This window comes from Garra rufa, chromosome 18 (assembly GCF_049309525.1).
Source record: "Garra rufa chromosome 18, GarRuf1.0, whole genome shotgun sequence".
NCBI lineage: Eukaryota > Metazoa > Chordata > Actinopteri > Cypriniformes > Cyprinidae > Garra > Garra rufa.
The window spans coordinates 26503025-26517741 of NC_133378.1; the positions used below are offsets into that span (position 1 = coordinate 26503025).

At 34.8% G+C, this 14717-nt stretch overlaps 1 protein-coding gene across 1 annotated transcript; it reads right to left on the reverse strand.

The window, feature by feature from the left end:
- Nucleotides 1-4482: 4482 nt before the first annotated feature.
- Nucleotides 4483-12985, reverse strand: arf3a (ADP-ribosylation factor 3a). The gene is made up of 5 exons (XM_073822813.1): nucleotides 12898-12985; nucleotides 10651-10812; nucleotides 10390-10500; nucleotides 9814-9938; nucleotides 4483-5671 (listed from the first exon to the last, which is right to left on the reverse strand). The coding sequence occupies exons 2-5, from the start codon at nucleotides 10796-10798 to the stop codon at nucleotides 5510-5512; spliced, it is 546 nt and encodes a 181-aa protein (XP_073678914.1). The 5' UTR covers nucleotides 10799-10812; nucleotides 12898-12985; the 3' UTR covers nucleotides 4483-5509.
- Nucleotides 12986-14717: the final 1732 nt, after the last annotated feature.

A 14717-nucleotide genomic window follows, 5' to 3' on the forward strand; every position in this document is an offset into this window, starting at 1 on the left:
ACTAGCCTTCTTATTATTTATTATAATAATTTTTATTATTTAAATACAATTTATATTTGTATTATATTTGATATTTTCTATATAATTTTTAATTAATTTTACGTTTTTTAGTGTTTATTTAGTGTGTTAGTTTTTATAATTTTACTTTTTTTTTGCATTTGATACTGTTTGAATGAGCAACACTACTACCACAACTTTTAATAATAATAATAACAACAACAACGTTTTTTAATGTTTGATTTTTTTTAAATGGCAAAAATTACTATGTATTTATCATCTATGTATCTATCTATCTGTCTATCTATCTATGTATCTATGTATCTATGTATGTATCTATCTATGTATCCATCTATTTCTGTATGTCCATCTGTCATCAATCAGTCGATCCATCCATCATCTATATAAATGGTATCTATGTCTATCCCTGTCAATCTGCCATCTATCTATCTATCTATCTATCTATCTATCTATCTATCTATCTATCTATCTATCTATCTATCTATCTATCTATCTATCTATCTATCTATCTATCTATCTATCTATCTATCTATCTATATCATTGTTGTTATTATTTTACATTTTTTAGTGTTTGATACTGTTTGAGTTACCAAAACTATCCAACTTATTATTTATATATATATATATATATATATATATATATATTTTTTTTTTTTTTTTTTACTAATTATTTTTATATTTTTTACACAATTTAAAAAAAAATAAATAAATATATATATATATATATATATATATATTTATATATATATATATATATATAATTTTTATACAATTATTGTTATACGTTTTCTTTTTAGTGTTTATTTAGTGTGTAAGTATTTATTATTATTATTTTACTTGTTTGCATTTGATACTGTTTGCAAAACTACTACTTTTAATAATAATAATAATAATGTTGTTGTTATTATTTGATTATTTTTTGAGTGTTTGATACTACCCTACTTATTTATTACAATTATTTTTATACAATTGTTTATATGTATATGTATGTATAATATATATAATATATATAATTTTATATATAATTTTTATACAATTATTGTTATACGTTTTCTTTTTGTAGTGTTTATTTAGTGTGTTAGTGTTTATTATTTTTATTTTTGCATTTGGTACTGTTTGAATGCGCAAAACTACTACTTTTAATAATAATAATAATAATAATAATAATAATAATAATAATAATAATAATAATAATATTGTAATAATATTGTTTGAATAACCAAAACTACTCTACTAATTATTACAATTATTATTTTTTTACTTTTTTTAATTTAATTTTTGTAATTTAATTATTGTTATACAATGTTTTCTTTGTAGTGTTTATTTAGTGTGTTAGTGTTTATTATTATAATTTTCATCTATCTTTCTATTTTTAGTGTTTATTCCTGTTTTAATTGTTATTTAACATTTTTTGAACCAAAACTATCCTAATTATTTATTTAAATAATTTTTATACATTTTTAAATATTTTTTTTAATATTTTTTTATAATATTATTATACAATGTTTTACATTTTAGTGTTTATTTTGTGTGTTATTGTTTATTATTACTATTTTTTTTTTTTTTGCATCTGCATTTGCATTTGGTACTGTTTGAATGAGCAAATAATTGATCATGCTTTAATCTGGGGTTGATGTGTTACCTTCAATGTTTCTGGCTACTACAGCCCTGCCTCGCTCCAAATGTAACATTTTTGTGTTCAAGTGTGTGTGTACTTGCTTGTTCATGCTTGACAATCCATGTACTAGTTTCAGCTTTTGAGGACCTTCCAAAAGTGAAACAACTCTCATTAAGCCCGTCTGCTATGAGTGAATACCAGCCCCCTAAATAATCAGCTGTACGCCATCCAGCTCCTGATTTCCCCAGTCCTGCTTGTCAGCCTCATTGCTGGTGGTCATGGCCTGGATGAGGGGTGGGCTGGCCTGGCTTCAGCGGTCGGCGCTCCCATCACAGATTGATGAATTGATTGCAGCATTGCTGCCAGTGAGTCTGTGCCCTGGGCGAGGGCGCCCCGGTTACGGGAGGGAATCCCAGCTATGGCACCCGCCATGGTGCCGCTATTATGAGCGGCCTGCAGGGGGCCATTGGGGCTGGCAACCCAGGGAGCAGCCCTGACCCACATACTGCTGTCACGCCCCTGGAGACACACACTGTGAGGGCAGGCGGGGAGGTGTGTGGGATTTGCCACAGAATAAGGGGGTGAGGTACTGGGCATCTTGCTAAACAAACAGACTTCCCTTCTTATTATTTCCAGGCTTTTCTGAGCCTAAGAGCTGTAAGTGTTCACACAGAGCAGATCAAGTGCTTTCGGTATGCTCTGAAATTTTCACTAAGCGCACAAAGATAAGATTTATCACATTCTGTGGTGTCTGATAAAGTTATCAGAATGCAAAAACAAATTGTATAATTGCACATTGCAAACCGCTGAACGACTGAAGCGACTCAGCCGTGTGTGTAAACTGAATTCTGGAGGAGAAAAAAGATCCCAGAATGGAAGCAATTATAGTAGATGAACTTCATCAGGCATGTGGGTTCATTTTTGTTATGAAAGACTTGCGTGGTTTTGTTGTTATTTGTTGCTTTTCCTAGGCTATAATTTTTACTTTGTGGAGCACAAGCACCTGTCATACACTCAGACACTTCTGACTTTAATTAAATGGAATCAGTGTTGCTGTTAAAATCATCATCAACATTTTACATAATACTATTTTCTATTTGAATATATTTTAAAATGTAATTTATTCCTGTGATCAAAGCTACATTTTCAGCATCATTATTCCAGGCTTCAGTGTCACATGATCCTTCAGAAATCATTCTGATATGCTGATAAACATTTTTTTTTTTATTATTACAATATTTAAAACAGTTGAGTATTTTTTCAGGGTCTTTTGATGACTAGAAAGATGTAATAAATAGATAGCTTAGCTTATCTAAATAAATAGCTTTTGTAACATTATACACTATACTATTCAAAAGTTTGAGTCAGTATAATTTTTTTAATATATATATTTTTTTAGAAAGGATGCTTTAAATTGATCAAAAGTGATGATAAAGGCATTGTTAATGTTCTATTTTAGATAAATGCTGTTCGTCTGAACTTTCTATTCATCAAATATGAAAAAAACCGGGGGAAAAAATCTCAGCTTTTCAACCTAATAATAATAATAAATGTTTCTTGAGCAGCAAATCAGAATATTAGAATGATTTCTGAAGGATCATGTGACTGGAGTAATGATGCTAAAATTCAGTTTTGAAATCACAGGAATAAATTACATTTTAAAATATATTAGAAAACAGTTATTTTAAATAGTCAAATTATTTAATTTCTTTTTTTTAATTTAGCTGTACTTTGGATTAATTTTTTTAGAAAAACATTAGAAAAATTTACTGTTCAAAAACTTTTGACTGGTAGTGTATATATAATGTAAAGCATCCTTGGGTTCTTGAAAGGTGCTATATAAATAAAATGTTTTATTATTATTATTATTATCATCATCATTATTATTATATAAATATTAGATAAAACGTACATCATTTAGAAAAAGAAAGCTTACAAAAACTTGAAATTTTGTCTTGGCAACCACCTGAAATAAATACTAAAATAACTAAAACGTAAACAGATGTATTAAAAAAAAGCAAAAAAATAAAATAAAATGACAAAAGCACATGACAAATTTATTAAACTTGAAATAAAACTAAAATCAAAACTGAAAATATAAAATGAAAGCTAATTCAAAATATTAATACTATAACATGTTGAAGGTAATTATTTAATGAATATATTATATATACAGTATATGATTTGGAAGCGTTTAATATATTCTAATTATTTAAACATATTTTTTAAAAATCAGTGTAATAACTTTTCAAAATTGCTTTTCTAGTATTATGTACTAATATAGTATTTATTCATATTTTGAATTAGCTTTTAATTTTAGATTTGACATTTTTTATTTTGCAATTTTAATTTTAAGTGTAATTTGCTTTTGTTATTTTTTTAGCTTTTAACTAGTTTAATTAAGTGTATTTATTCATATTTTAAATGTTTTAAATTTTTGATTTGTAATTTTAATTGAAATGTAATCTGAATTTTGAAGTTGTGCTTTTGTTATTTTTATTAGTTTTAAACTAGATTATTCAAGATATAACTTTTAATTTAAGTAATTTAATCAGTTAGTTGGAAGACAACATTTATACATTTAGTTTTTATTTATCTTTATTTGAATTAACAGAAATTATTTTTAAAGTTGTCAAATTAAATTGATGCATAAATGGATACACTGAAGTATGAATAATAGAAAAAAAGACTATGCAGATGTAAAGTCTAAAAAATATTCTTTTTTAAGCAACATGATTTTAATGTTTTAGAATGAACAATTTTCTCCACAGTATCTCAATGCAAGGAACATAAATAAAAAACGTATGGACACAGGACTAGAAGAAATAATAGACATTCACATGAAGTTATCTAAGTGCATACTTTATTAAGTGTGTAATATAGCAACACACTTAGTCATTCATGAGCATACACACACAACCATAAATATTTAAGTCTATTAGTATCTGCGTCTACTGTAAAGTCGCTTCGACAGTCTTTTTCAGTCACAGGGCTATAGAGATCAACTCCTCAGATCAGCCCATGCAACACTAACACAAGCAAAAAGTCAATAACTCGAATGCAACGACACAGTCAATGAGCACATCTACACGACACAGACAAACAGCATGCAAGAGCAGCGGATACAGTCTGTGAAACAAACGCATTTAGCCACACAACAAAACAGCAGCTTGGGTAGTGAACAATAAGAAACGCTTCTTGTACACGGAAAAGACAAGGGATCCTCTATCTATTTACATACAGCCCTAACCAAAGCTTGCTCAGCAACCTGTGCAGAGACAGTGGTTATTGTGTGAACACATGCAATAAGAGCATCATCATTGACAGTCATGAAGTCTGGCTGATATGCTAATAATAAATCACGATGCATATTTAATTTCCAGTAGCAAAACAACACCACTGTAGCAAAAAAACACAACATGTTTCTTTGTTGTTCTCGGAATAACATTTCACTTGATTTTATTTCAATATTTCGGGAAACTGAATCAACAGGTTTCTCATCTCTCAGTGCAGGTAATATAGTTTAAATGACCTGCATTTAAGTTACTCCCACAGTATTATAAGTAAAAGCTTTTCATTCACTCCCGTTACTGTCTTTTATACATTTACAGTGTAGAGACACGAGAAACTGAGATGTTTAAATCACATGAGAACATGTCTATCTTCACTATTAATATGAATGTGAATCATGGGTGCTTCCCCGATCATCTCACGGATCTGTTAGGTGGGACATAGCGAGGGGTTACACTGTCTGACCCGGCTCCTGTTGGTCTCAGCTTGTAAACAGAATGAAAGAAACTACTGGTGCTCCCTGATGAGCTGCCAATTAGGTGACTCCTCGCCCACACCGGTTGCTCTTGGATCCGGTCTGCCTCATTTCTTGTTCTTGAGCTGGTTGGCCAGCCAGTCCAGACCTTCATATAAACCATCTCCGCTGGTGGCACAAGTGGCCTGGATGTACCAGTTACGATGGCGCAGGGAATGGAGACCCAGCTTATCTGTGATTTCTGCAGCGTTCATGGCATTTGGCAGATCCTGGAGAGTGAGACAGAAACAACTACATATCTTACTATTTATATACATACTGCATGCCCTCATCGTAGAGGATTTCCCATAGTTCCTGAACTCATTTTCCTGGAAGCAGTGTCTAAAATTCCTGCATGCGCTGAAAACCCTGTTAAAAAAACAGCATATGCTGGTTAGATATGTTTTGAAGCATGGCAGCTGGTTTGTGCTGGTCCTGAGCTGGAGCTAGTAGTTTAGAAAAAGCTTAGGACCAAGATATAACCAGCTTAAACCAGTTCAGGAACAGCTTAAACCAGTTCAAACCAGCTGCCATGCTTCAAAACATAGGCCTACCCTGCATGAATTGAAAACCCTGTTAAAAAACAGCATATGCTGGTTAGGTATGTTTTGAAGCATGGCAGCTGGTTTGAGCTGGCTTAAGATGGTTCATAGTTGGTCCTGAGCTGGAGCTAGCTGCTTAGGAAAAGCTTAGGACCAAGACATAACCAGCTTAAACCAGTTCAAACCAGCTGCCATGCTTCAAAACATACCCTGCATGAATTGAAAACCCTGTTGGAAAAAAAAAGCATATGCTGGTTAGGTATGTTTTGAAGCATGGCAGCTGGTTTGAGCTGGCTTAAGATGGTTCATAGTTGGTCCTGAGCTGGAGCTAGCTGCTTAGGAAAATCTTAGGACCAAGACATAACCAGCTTAAACCAGTTCAAACCAGCTGCCATGCTTCAAAACATACCCTGCATGAATTGAAAACCCTGTTGGAAAAAAAAAAGCATATGCTGGTTAGGTATGTTTTGAAGCATGGCAGCTGGTTTGAGCTGGTCCTGAGCTGAATATAAGCTGGTCCTGAGCTGGAGCTAGTTGCTTAGAAAAAGCTTAGGACCAAGACATAACCAGCTTAAACCAGTTCAAACCAGCTGCCATGCTTCAAAACATAGGCCTACCCTGCATGAATTGAAAACCCTGTTAAAAAACAGCATATGCTGGTTAGGTATGTTTTGAAGCATGGCAGCTGGTTTGAGCTGGTCCTGATCTGAATATAAGCTGGTCCTAAGCTGGAGCTAGTTGTTTAGAAACAGCGTAGGACCAAGACATAACCAGCTTAAACCAGTTCAGGACCAGCTTAAACCAGCTCAAACCAGCTGCAATGCTTTTTAAAACATACCCTGCATGAATTGAAAACCCTGTTGAAAAAAAGCATATGCTGGCTAGGTATGTTTTGAAGCATGGCAGCTGGTTTGAGCTGGTCCTGAGCTGGAGCTAGTTGCTTAGGAAAAGCTTAGGACCAAGACATAACCAGCTTAAATCAGCTCAGACCAACTGCCATGCTTCAAAACATACCATGCATGAACTGAAAACCCTGAGGAAAAAAACAGCATATGCTGGTTAATTATGTTTTGAAGCATGGCAGCTAGGTTTAAGCTGGTCCTGAGCTGGATATTAGCTGGTCCTGAGCAGGAGCGAGTTGCTTAGGAACAGCTTAGGACCAAACATGATTAGCTTAAACCAGTTCAGGACCAACTTAAACCAGCTGCCATGCTTCAAAACATACCCTGCATGAATTGAAAACCCTGTTGAAAAAAACAGCATATGCTGGTTAGGTATGTTTTGAAACATGGCAGCTGGTTTGAGCTGGTTTAAGCATGTTCATAGTTGGTCATGAGCTGGTTAAAGCTGGTCCTGAGCAGGAGCTAGTTGCTTAGAAACAGCTTAGGACCAAACATGATTAGCTTAAACCAGTTCAGGACCAGCTTAAACCAGCTCAAACCAGCTGCCATGCTTCAAAACATACCCTGCATGAATTGAAAACCCTGTTGGAAAAAAACAGCATATGCTGGTGCGGTATGTTTTAAAGCACGGCAGCTGGTTTGAGCAGGTTTAAGCTGGTTCACAGTTGGTCATGAGTTGATTTAAGGTGGTCCTGAGCTGCCATGCTTCAAAACATACCTAACCAGCATATACTGTTTTTTTTTTAATAGAGAAGCCTCCATTTCTCTTGAGATCTTTTACAGATTTGATGTTGGGAGCATCATGACCTACCGCTTCTCACTCTGGCTACGTTCACACTGTCAGTTTTTGGGATTGACAACTGCATTTACTTACAGGTGTCAGGTCCCAAACCTTGTTTAACTTCAGATTCAAGGACCTTTCAAGGACTTTCCAGGTCTAATACCCTCAAAGCCTGATTGACTGAAGTTATGGTTGCTTGCTCTTCGTCGCACGCCGGCTGTTGTGAACACGGTCAGGACAGTTGGACATTGTGGTGGATCAGAGGTAAAAAAAAAAAAACGGTATAAATACTGTTCAGTTTCTTGTACAGACTGATTATTTTGTGTGTTAAGACTTCAATGTATTGTCACAAGCCGCAGGGTTTCATTTGGTTTTGTCTGTGCATGTTTTTTTGACTCTCGAATCCGTAGGTCCCACTGACTGCCAATATATGACTGATAGACTGCAACGGTTTGAGTTAAAAATCCTTGTTTGTGTTCTACTGAAGAAACAAAGTCACCTACATCTTGTATGCCCTGGGGGTAAGCAGATAAACATCAAATTTTCATTTTTGGGAGAAGTATCCCTTTAATCACTGACTATTTTTTTGTTTACATCTCGCATTTCTGACTTTATTTCTCTCAGTTATTCATTTATATCACGCATTTCTGACTTTATTTTTTTTCCCAAACTCACTTGCAATTGTGAGTTTACACAAATCTGAGAAAACAATCTGAATTGTGAGTTTTCATCACGCAATTCTGACTTTATCTCTCACAACTGTGAGTTTATTTCATGCAATTCTGAGAAAAAAGACAGAATTGCAAGATTTTTATCTAGTAATTCTATTTCTCACAATTGTGAATTTATATCACGCAATATTAAGGAAACAAGTCAGATTTGCAAGTTTTATCTCACAATTCTGACTTTATTTCATGCAGTTGTGAGTTTTTATCTTGCAATTCTGTCTTTATTTCTTCCAATTGTGAGTTTGTCGCAATTCTGAGAAAAAAAGTTAGAAATGTGAGTTTATATCTCGCAAATCTGACTATAGCTCGCTAACTTTATTTCTCGCAATTGTGAGTGTACATCACTTAATTCTGAGAAAAAAAGTCTGAATTGCAAGTTTTTATCTCCTAATTCTGACTATTTCTCACAATTGTGAGTTCATATCATGCAATTTTGAGAAAAAGTCAGAACTGTGATTTAATATCTTGCAATTCTAATTTTATTTCTCGCAATTGTGAGTTTTTATCTTGCAGTTCTGACTTTATTTCTTGCAATTGTAAGTTCATCAGAAGTCAGAAATGTGAATTTATATCTCGCAAATCTGACTATAACTCGCTAACTGTACTTCTCACAATTGCGAGTTTAATGATGGGGCAGCTCCAGTGAAGAAAAACTGACTGAATCTAAAACTTTCTCCCTCACTGTATGTTACCGAAACCACACATGAAAACACACAACACACGGTAGACCAAGTTTTTACAGCAGAGAGAGCTCTCCGTTCACACAGCGCATGTTTACCAAGAAAGAACATTTACAGGTGTGAGTTTGGTTACAGAATGTGGTTGTCACGCCCGTAAATAGCCATACTGTGTGTGAACGCAACTGTATTAAGGACTCAAATACAGGACTGACAACCGTATTCCGTATTCAACAACCGTATTCTGCTCATGTGTGAACAAGGCCTAAGATACGGCAGCTGCACATCTTCAGATCAGAGAGACCTTCAGCGGGTGGTCAAAACTGCTCAACACATCAGTGGCAGACCTCAACAACCACTGCCGGCAATGAGTTCTCCAAATCATCAGAGAGCCCATCCAGCCCAAAAATAGCCTGCTTTCACCTCTGCCATCTGGAAGATGTGGTAAAAACATACAAACTAGACTCTGAATCATTTTCTGTCTTATACGTTACATTGCCTGGCTGAACTCTGATCATTCCTCAGCATCATATGACGTTTTCTCCTAACTAATGAACTACAATCATATAAACTGTTACAGCAGCTATATTTCCATTTTCAACAAATCAACACGAACACATACATTACAGAAACTGATGCACATACTAAATCTGCTTTTGAAATTGAGACAGCAGATGCATGCTAACATCAATGAGCTGTTTCTGATTTGAAGAACATAGCAGAAGCATGAGGAAGCTCTTGCCTGCTTGTTGGCAAAGACGAGGAGTACAGCGTCTCTCAGTTCATCCTCAGCCAGCATCCTCATCAGCTCTTCTCTGGCTTCGTTCACTCGCTCACGGTCATTGCTGTCCACCACGAAGATCAAACCTTCAAAATACATGAGAATAATGTCAAATGGTTATAGAGACAAACACACTTAACAATAAAGGGTCCAAAGGGGTGTTTTAGCAGTGATGCCATAGAACCATCGATGCCAATAAAGAACCTTTATTTTTAGGAGTGTAGAGGTAAAATAAAGACTTTTGTGGGAGATCTTAATTCTAATTTCAATGCTGAATTTAATAAGATGCATTAAAGATCGAACAATAAAACTTGACAAATACTTAGGGTGACCATACGTCCGTGGCCGGACACATCCTGGCCAGGATTTCTATATTGCCTAAAATATCCAGGTTTTCACTTTGTTTTCCTGTTTTCATACTTGCTGAAAGTATGTTCATTTTTGCGTGAACTATCCCTTTAAGTCACATCCATTGACATAAACTGTTTGTGTGTGTGTGTGTGTGTGTGTGTGTGTGTGTATGAGTCCTTTTCTCACCTTGTGTGTTCTGGAAGTAGTGACGCCACAGAGGTCGGATTTTGTCCTGGCCACCAACATCCCACACTGTAAAACTGATATTTTTGTACTCAACAGTCTCCACATTAAAACCTAGTAACAAGAAAGCACAAAGAGGACACACAAATTACACAGTGGCCAGACTCTCACAACATGTCATCAAGCCCTTTGTCTCTATGTAAGAGGAAATTACACAATAATACTCAAGCAATTAAACATTTGAAGTCTAAAAATGTGCTTCACCAATGGTAGGAATGGTAGTCACTATCTCTCCCAGCTTCAGTTTGTACAAGATTGTGGTCTTCCCAGCTGCATCCAGCCCAACCATCAAAATCCGCATCTCCTTTTTCCCAATGAGGCTCTTCAAAAGGTTGCCAAAAATGTTCCCCATGATAGCTGGTTAGCCTTTACCAACAGGAAAAGAGACAACCTACGGTCAGTTGTTTTAATTGACGCAGTTTTTATCTCACAATTCTGTCTTTATTTCTCACAATTGTGAGTTTATATCATTCAAATCTGAGAAAAAATGTCAGCACTGTGAGTTTATATCTTGCAATTTTGACTTTATAACTGGCAAATGCAAGTTTAGATCACAATTCTGGGGAGAAAAGTCAGAATTGTGAGTTTATATCTTGCAACTCTGAGAAAAAACTTCAGCATTGTGAGTTTATATCTTGCAATTTAGACTTTATAACTGAAAATTGTGAGTTTATATCACAATTCTGGGGAAAAAATGTCAGAATTGAGAGCTTATTCTGAGAAAAAAAATGAATTGTGAGTTTATATCTTGCAATTTTGACTTTATAACTGGCAAGTGCAAGTTTATATCACAATTCTGGGAAAAAATGTCAGAATTGATAGCTTATATATCACAATTCTGACTTTATTTCTCGCAATTGTGAGTTTATATCATGCAAATTTGAGAAAAACATCAGCATTGTGAGTTTATATCTTTCAATTTTGACTTTATAACTGAAAATTGCACGTTTATACCACAATTCTGAGGAAAAAAGTCAGAATTGTGAGTTTATATCTTGTAATTTTAACTTTATAACTGGCAATTGCAAGTTTATATCACAATTCTGGGGGAAAAAGTCAGAATTGTGAGTTTATATCTTGCAATTATGACTTAATTTCTCGCAATTGTGAGTTTATATCATGCAAATCTGAGAAAAAACATCAGCATTGTGAATTTGGTCTTGCAATTTTGACTTTATAACTGAAAATTGCGAGTTTATATCACAATTCTGAGGGGAAAAGTAAGAATTGTGAGTTTATATCTTGCAGTTTTGACTTTATAACTGGCAATTGCAAGTTTATATCACAATTATGAGAAAAAAAAAGTCAGAATTGTTAGTTTATATCTTGCAATTTTGACTTTATAACTGGCAAGTGCAAGTTTATATCACAATTCTGGGGAAAAAATGTCAGAATTGATAGCTTATATATCACAATTCTGACTTTATTTCTCGCAATTGTGAGTTTATATCACAATTCTGAGAAAAAATTATTACAAATATGCTAATGTTCCTCTTTTAAAACTTCTAGAAACCTTTCTGCAATTTTAATGATTACATCTATAGATCATAGATGATCTTTAACTGTGGCTGGACAAAATCAAAAAATATATTTCTTTCACAGGAGGCATCACATTCAAACATCAGGTGAGTAAATACTGACAGAATTTTCTTTTTTAACACAGCAATACAACAATTACTAACAAAGCTTAACTTGCATTTGTATAAAGAGAAAACTAGAACCTGCAAAACAAATGTAATCAGTCAGGGATATGAAATACAAAACTACTGGGCTCCACAGTCTAATATGACAACTGCTTTTAAAATACACAATTTTAAACACCTATATTAGAATAACTAATGAAGTGTTGCTTTATTTTAGATGTTGAATGACAGAATGAGATGTGTCTGTGGACAGATTCATAAGATGTCACTCTTTGTAAGGAAGAAAGATCCCTCATCCTCCATAAAATGGTGATGACATCAACATTATGAGTGTAAGTATGCAAATGCCAGAAAATCTGAAACTGTTGATTTGTATCACAATCTAAATCCAACACTGAAGCCCAGATCTGATCACATTCAGCTTTCAGAAACAGTCGGCTTTAACACACTGGCAACTGGAAACAATAATTTAGAAAACCCTAAAATGATTTATAATATCAGCCTACACATAGGTGGTCTGCTAATGAATACGTAAGAGATGCTCGCATCATGTCCTATCGTTCATAAGACAGAAATACCTTCTCATGATAAACCGGCGCATTTCACACCAGGCAGTGATGCTGTTCAAACGTCTAACAGCTTTTATTTTTGTCACGACGTAAAGATACTACAGTAGCAAGAGCCGGCCTGCATATTGACAATTTATAAATTGCTCCGCTATTTACTGTACATGATATTTATATCATTCTAATCAATTTTATACGAAATTACACCATATTCTTTTACGCTTTGCAACATCCCTACTCACCTCGGAGACCAACACCGGATAATTTCACTCAAGTCACTCCGCTCTCGCGATACCAGCGGAACAGGCAGAGGAGTGATACAGATCTCGCGATATCATCGAAGCGCATCCTGGTATGTGCATTCAAATATCAATGAATGAAACTCAAGCAAGCGGTGGGCTGCATGAACGAGGATGTAAGATCTCTAGAAAAGAATAGAAGAAGATTATTAAGTATTTATCTACAAGCACTGCTTCTTTCAATTATCTAAAAATCTATATTTGTTGATAATGATAGACACAGAAAATATAAACAAGGACACAGCTATGAGGGAAAAGTGGTAAAAAATGGAAAAAGTGGTAACGTTTTTGTGATATATACATATTTATATTAAGTTTAATATATATTTTAATCTCAAGCTTTGAGTTCTGAGTACAGGGGATTTAAGTGGTAGCATATTAATAGATAATGAAAATGTTTGATCAAAATTCTTACAAATCTCTAAATCATGTGACCATGGACCACAAAACCAGTCATAAGGGTCCGTTTTTAAATTAAGATTTATTAATAAATAAGTTTTCCATTGATGTATGGTTTGTTTGTTATGATAGATCAATATTAGGCCGAGATACACTTATCTGAAAATCTGGAATCTAGGGATTAAAAAAAAAATCAAAATACTGAGAAAATCGCCTCTAAAGTCTTAGCAATGCATATTAATAATCAAAAATAAAGCTTTGACATATTTACGGTAGGACATTTTACAAAATATCTTCATGGAACATGATCTTACTTAATATCCTAATGATTTTTGGTATAAAAGAAAAATTGATCATTTCGACCCATACATCATTTTTGGCTATTGCTACAAATATACCCGTGCTTAACTGAAGACTGGAAATGTTACTCTGGTAAAGTTAGCAGACAAAATTGTGGTACATGTTTAGTCTCATGTCTCAATAATCAGTCAACATTTTGAAGACGTTTCCTCCAGAAATGTGAATTATGTGATAATTTACGACTGAAGGATTGCTGCAAGTGTTTGGAAGCACATTTCCATACTGTGATTAATTATTCAGCTATGACTGAACCTAATGAATAAGTAACCTACTAGATGCTGCCAAATTACAGAACTTGGCAGCAACTAGCTGATTTCCTCAGGCTGCCAAATTACTCGGTAGTTGCATGCCAGATTATCAGCAGTGAAGCAAAAGATCACTCTGTATAGAGTCAAAATCGAATTGGGGTTACTCATAACATGATGCTTATTCTCATGCATCATATTAATTAAAAATGCCTTTTCATATTGTATAAACCCCACAGTGCCAGGCCAGACCTAGTCCAGATGAACAGGAAAGTCTGTCCCCGTGTCGCTTCACACGGTCCACCGTGTGTCAGTGGCTTTATGATCGATGTGTTTATCAATTCAGTGGTTAGGAAAAGAGAGAGGGAGTGGAGCAGATGCTTGCAGCTGCAGACCAGATTATAGGGTGGAGTGCTGTATGGGGGGGGAGTGCTGTGTTTGTGTGCACTGGGAGTTTTGGGGGTTATGGGGTGGGCAGAAGAGGCTACAGTGGGTAGGGGTTGGAGCAGAGAGCTGGGGGGGGGGGGGGGAGTTATAATTTAAAGGAGCCTCTCCTCTGAAGTGTTTGCCAAAGTGCACCCCAGCAAACACAATCATAAGTCGGGTTGGTTAGGCTTGCAGAACTAATGAGGGCTTGCACATTTAGGCAATGGCTTTGATGTTCTGGGTAGCTGGCTCCTTGTTTTTTCTTTCCCTTTCTCTTTTTCGCTCTATCCCACATCAAAAATGGAAGGGGAAGCTGGACAAGGAGCCCAGAAG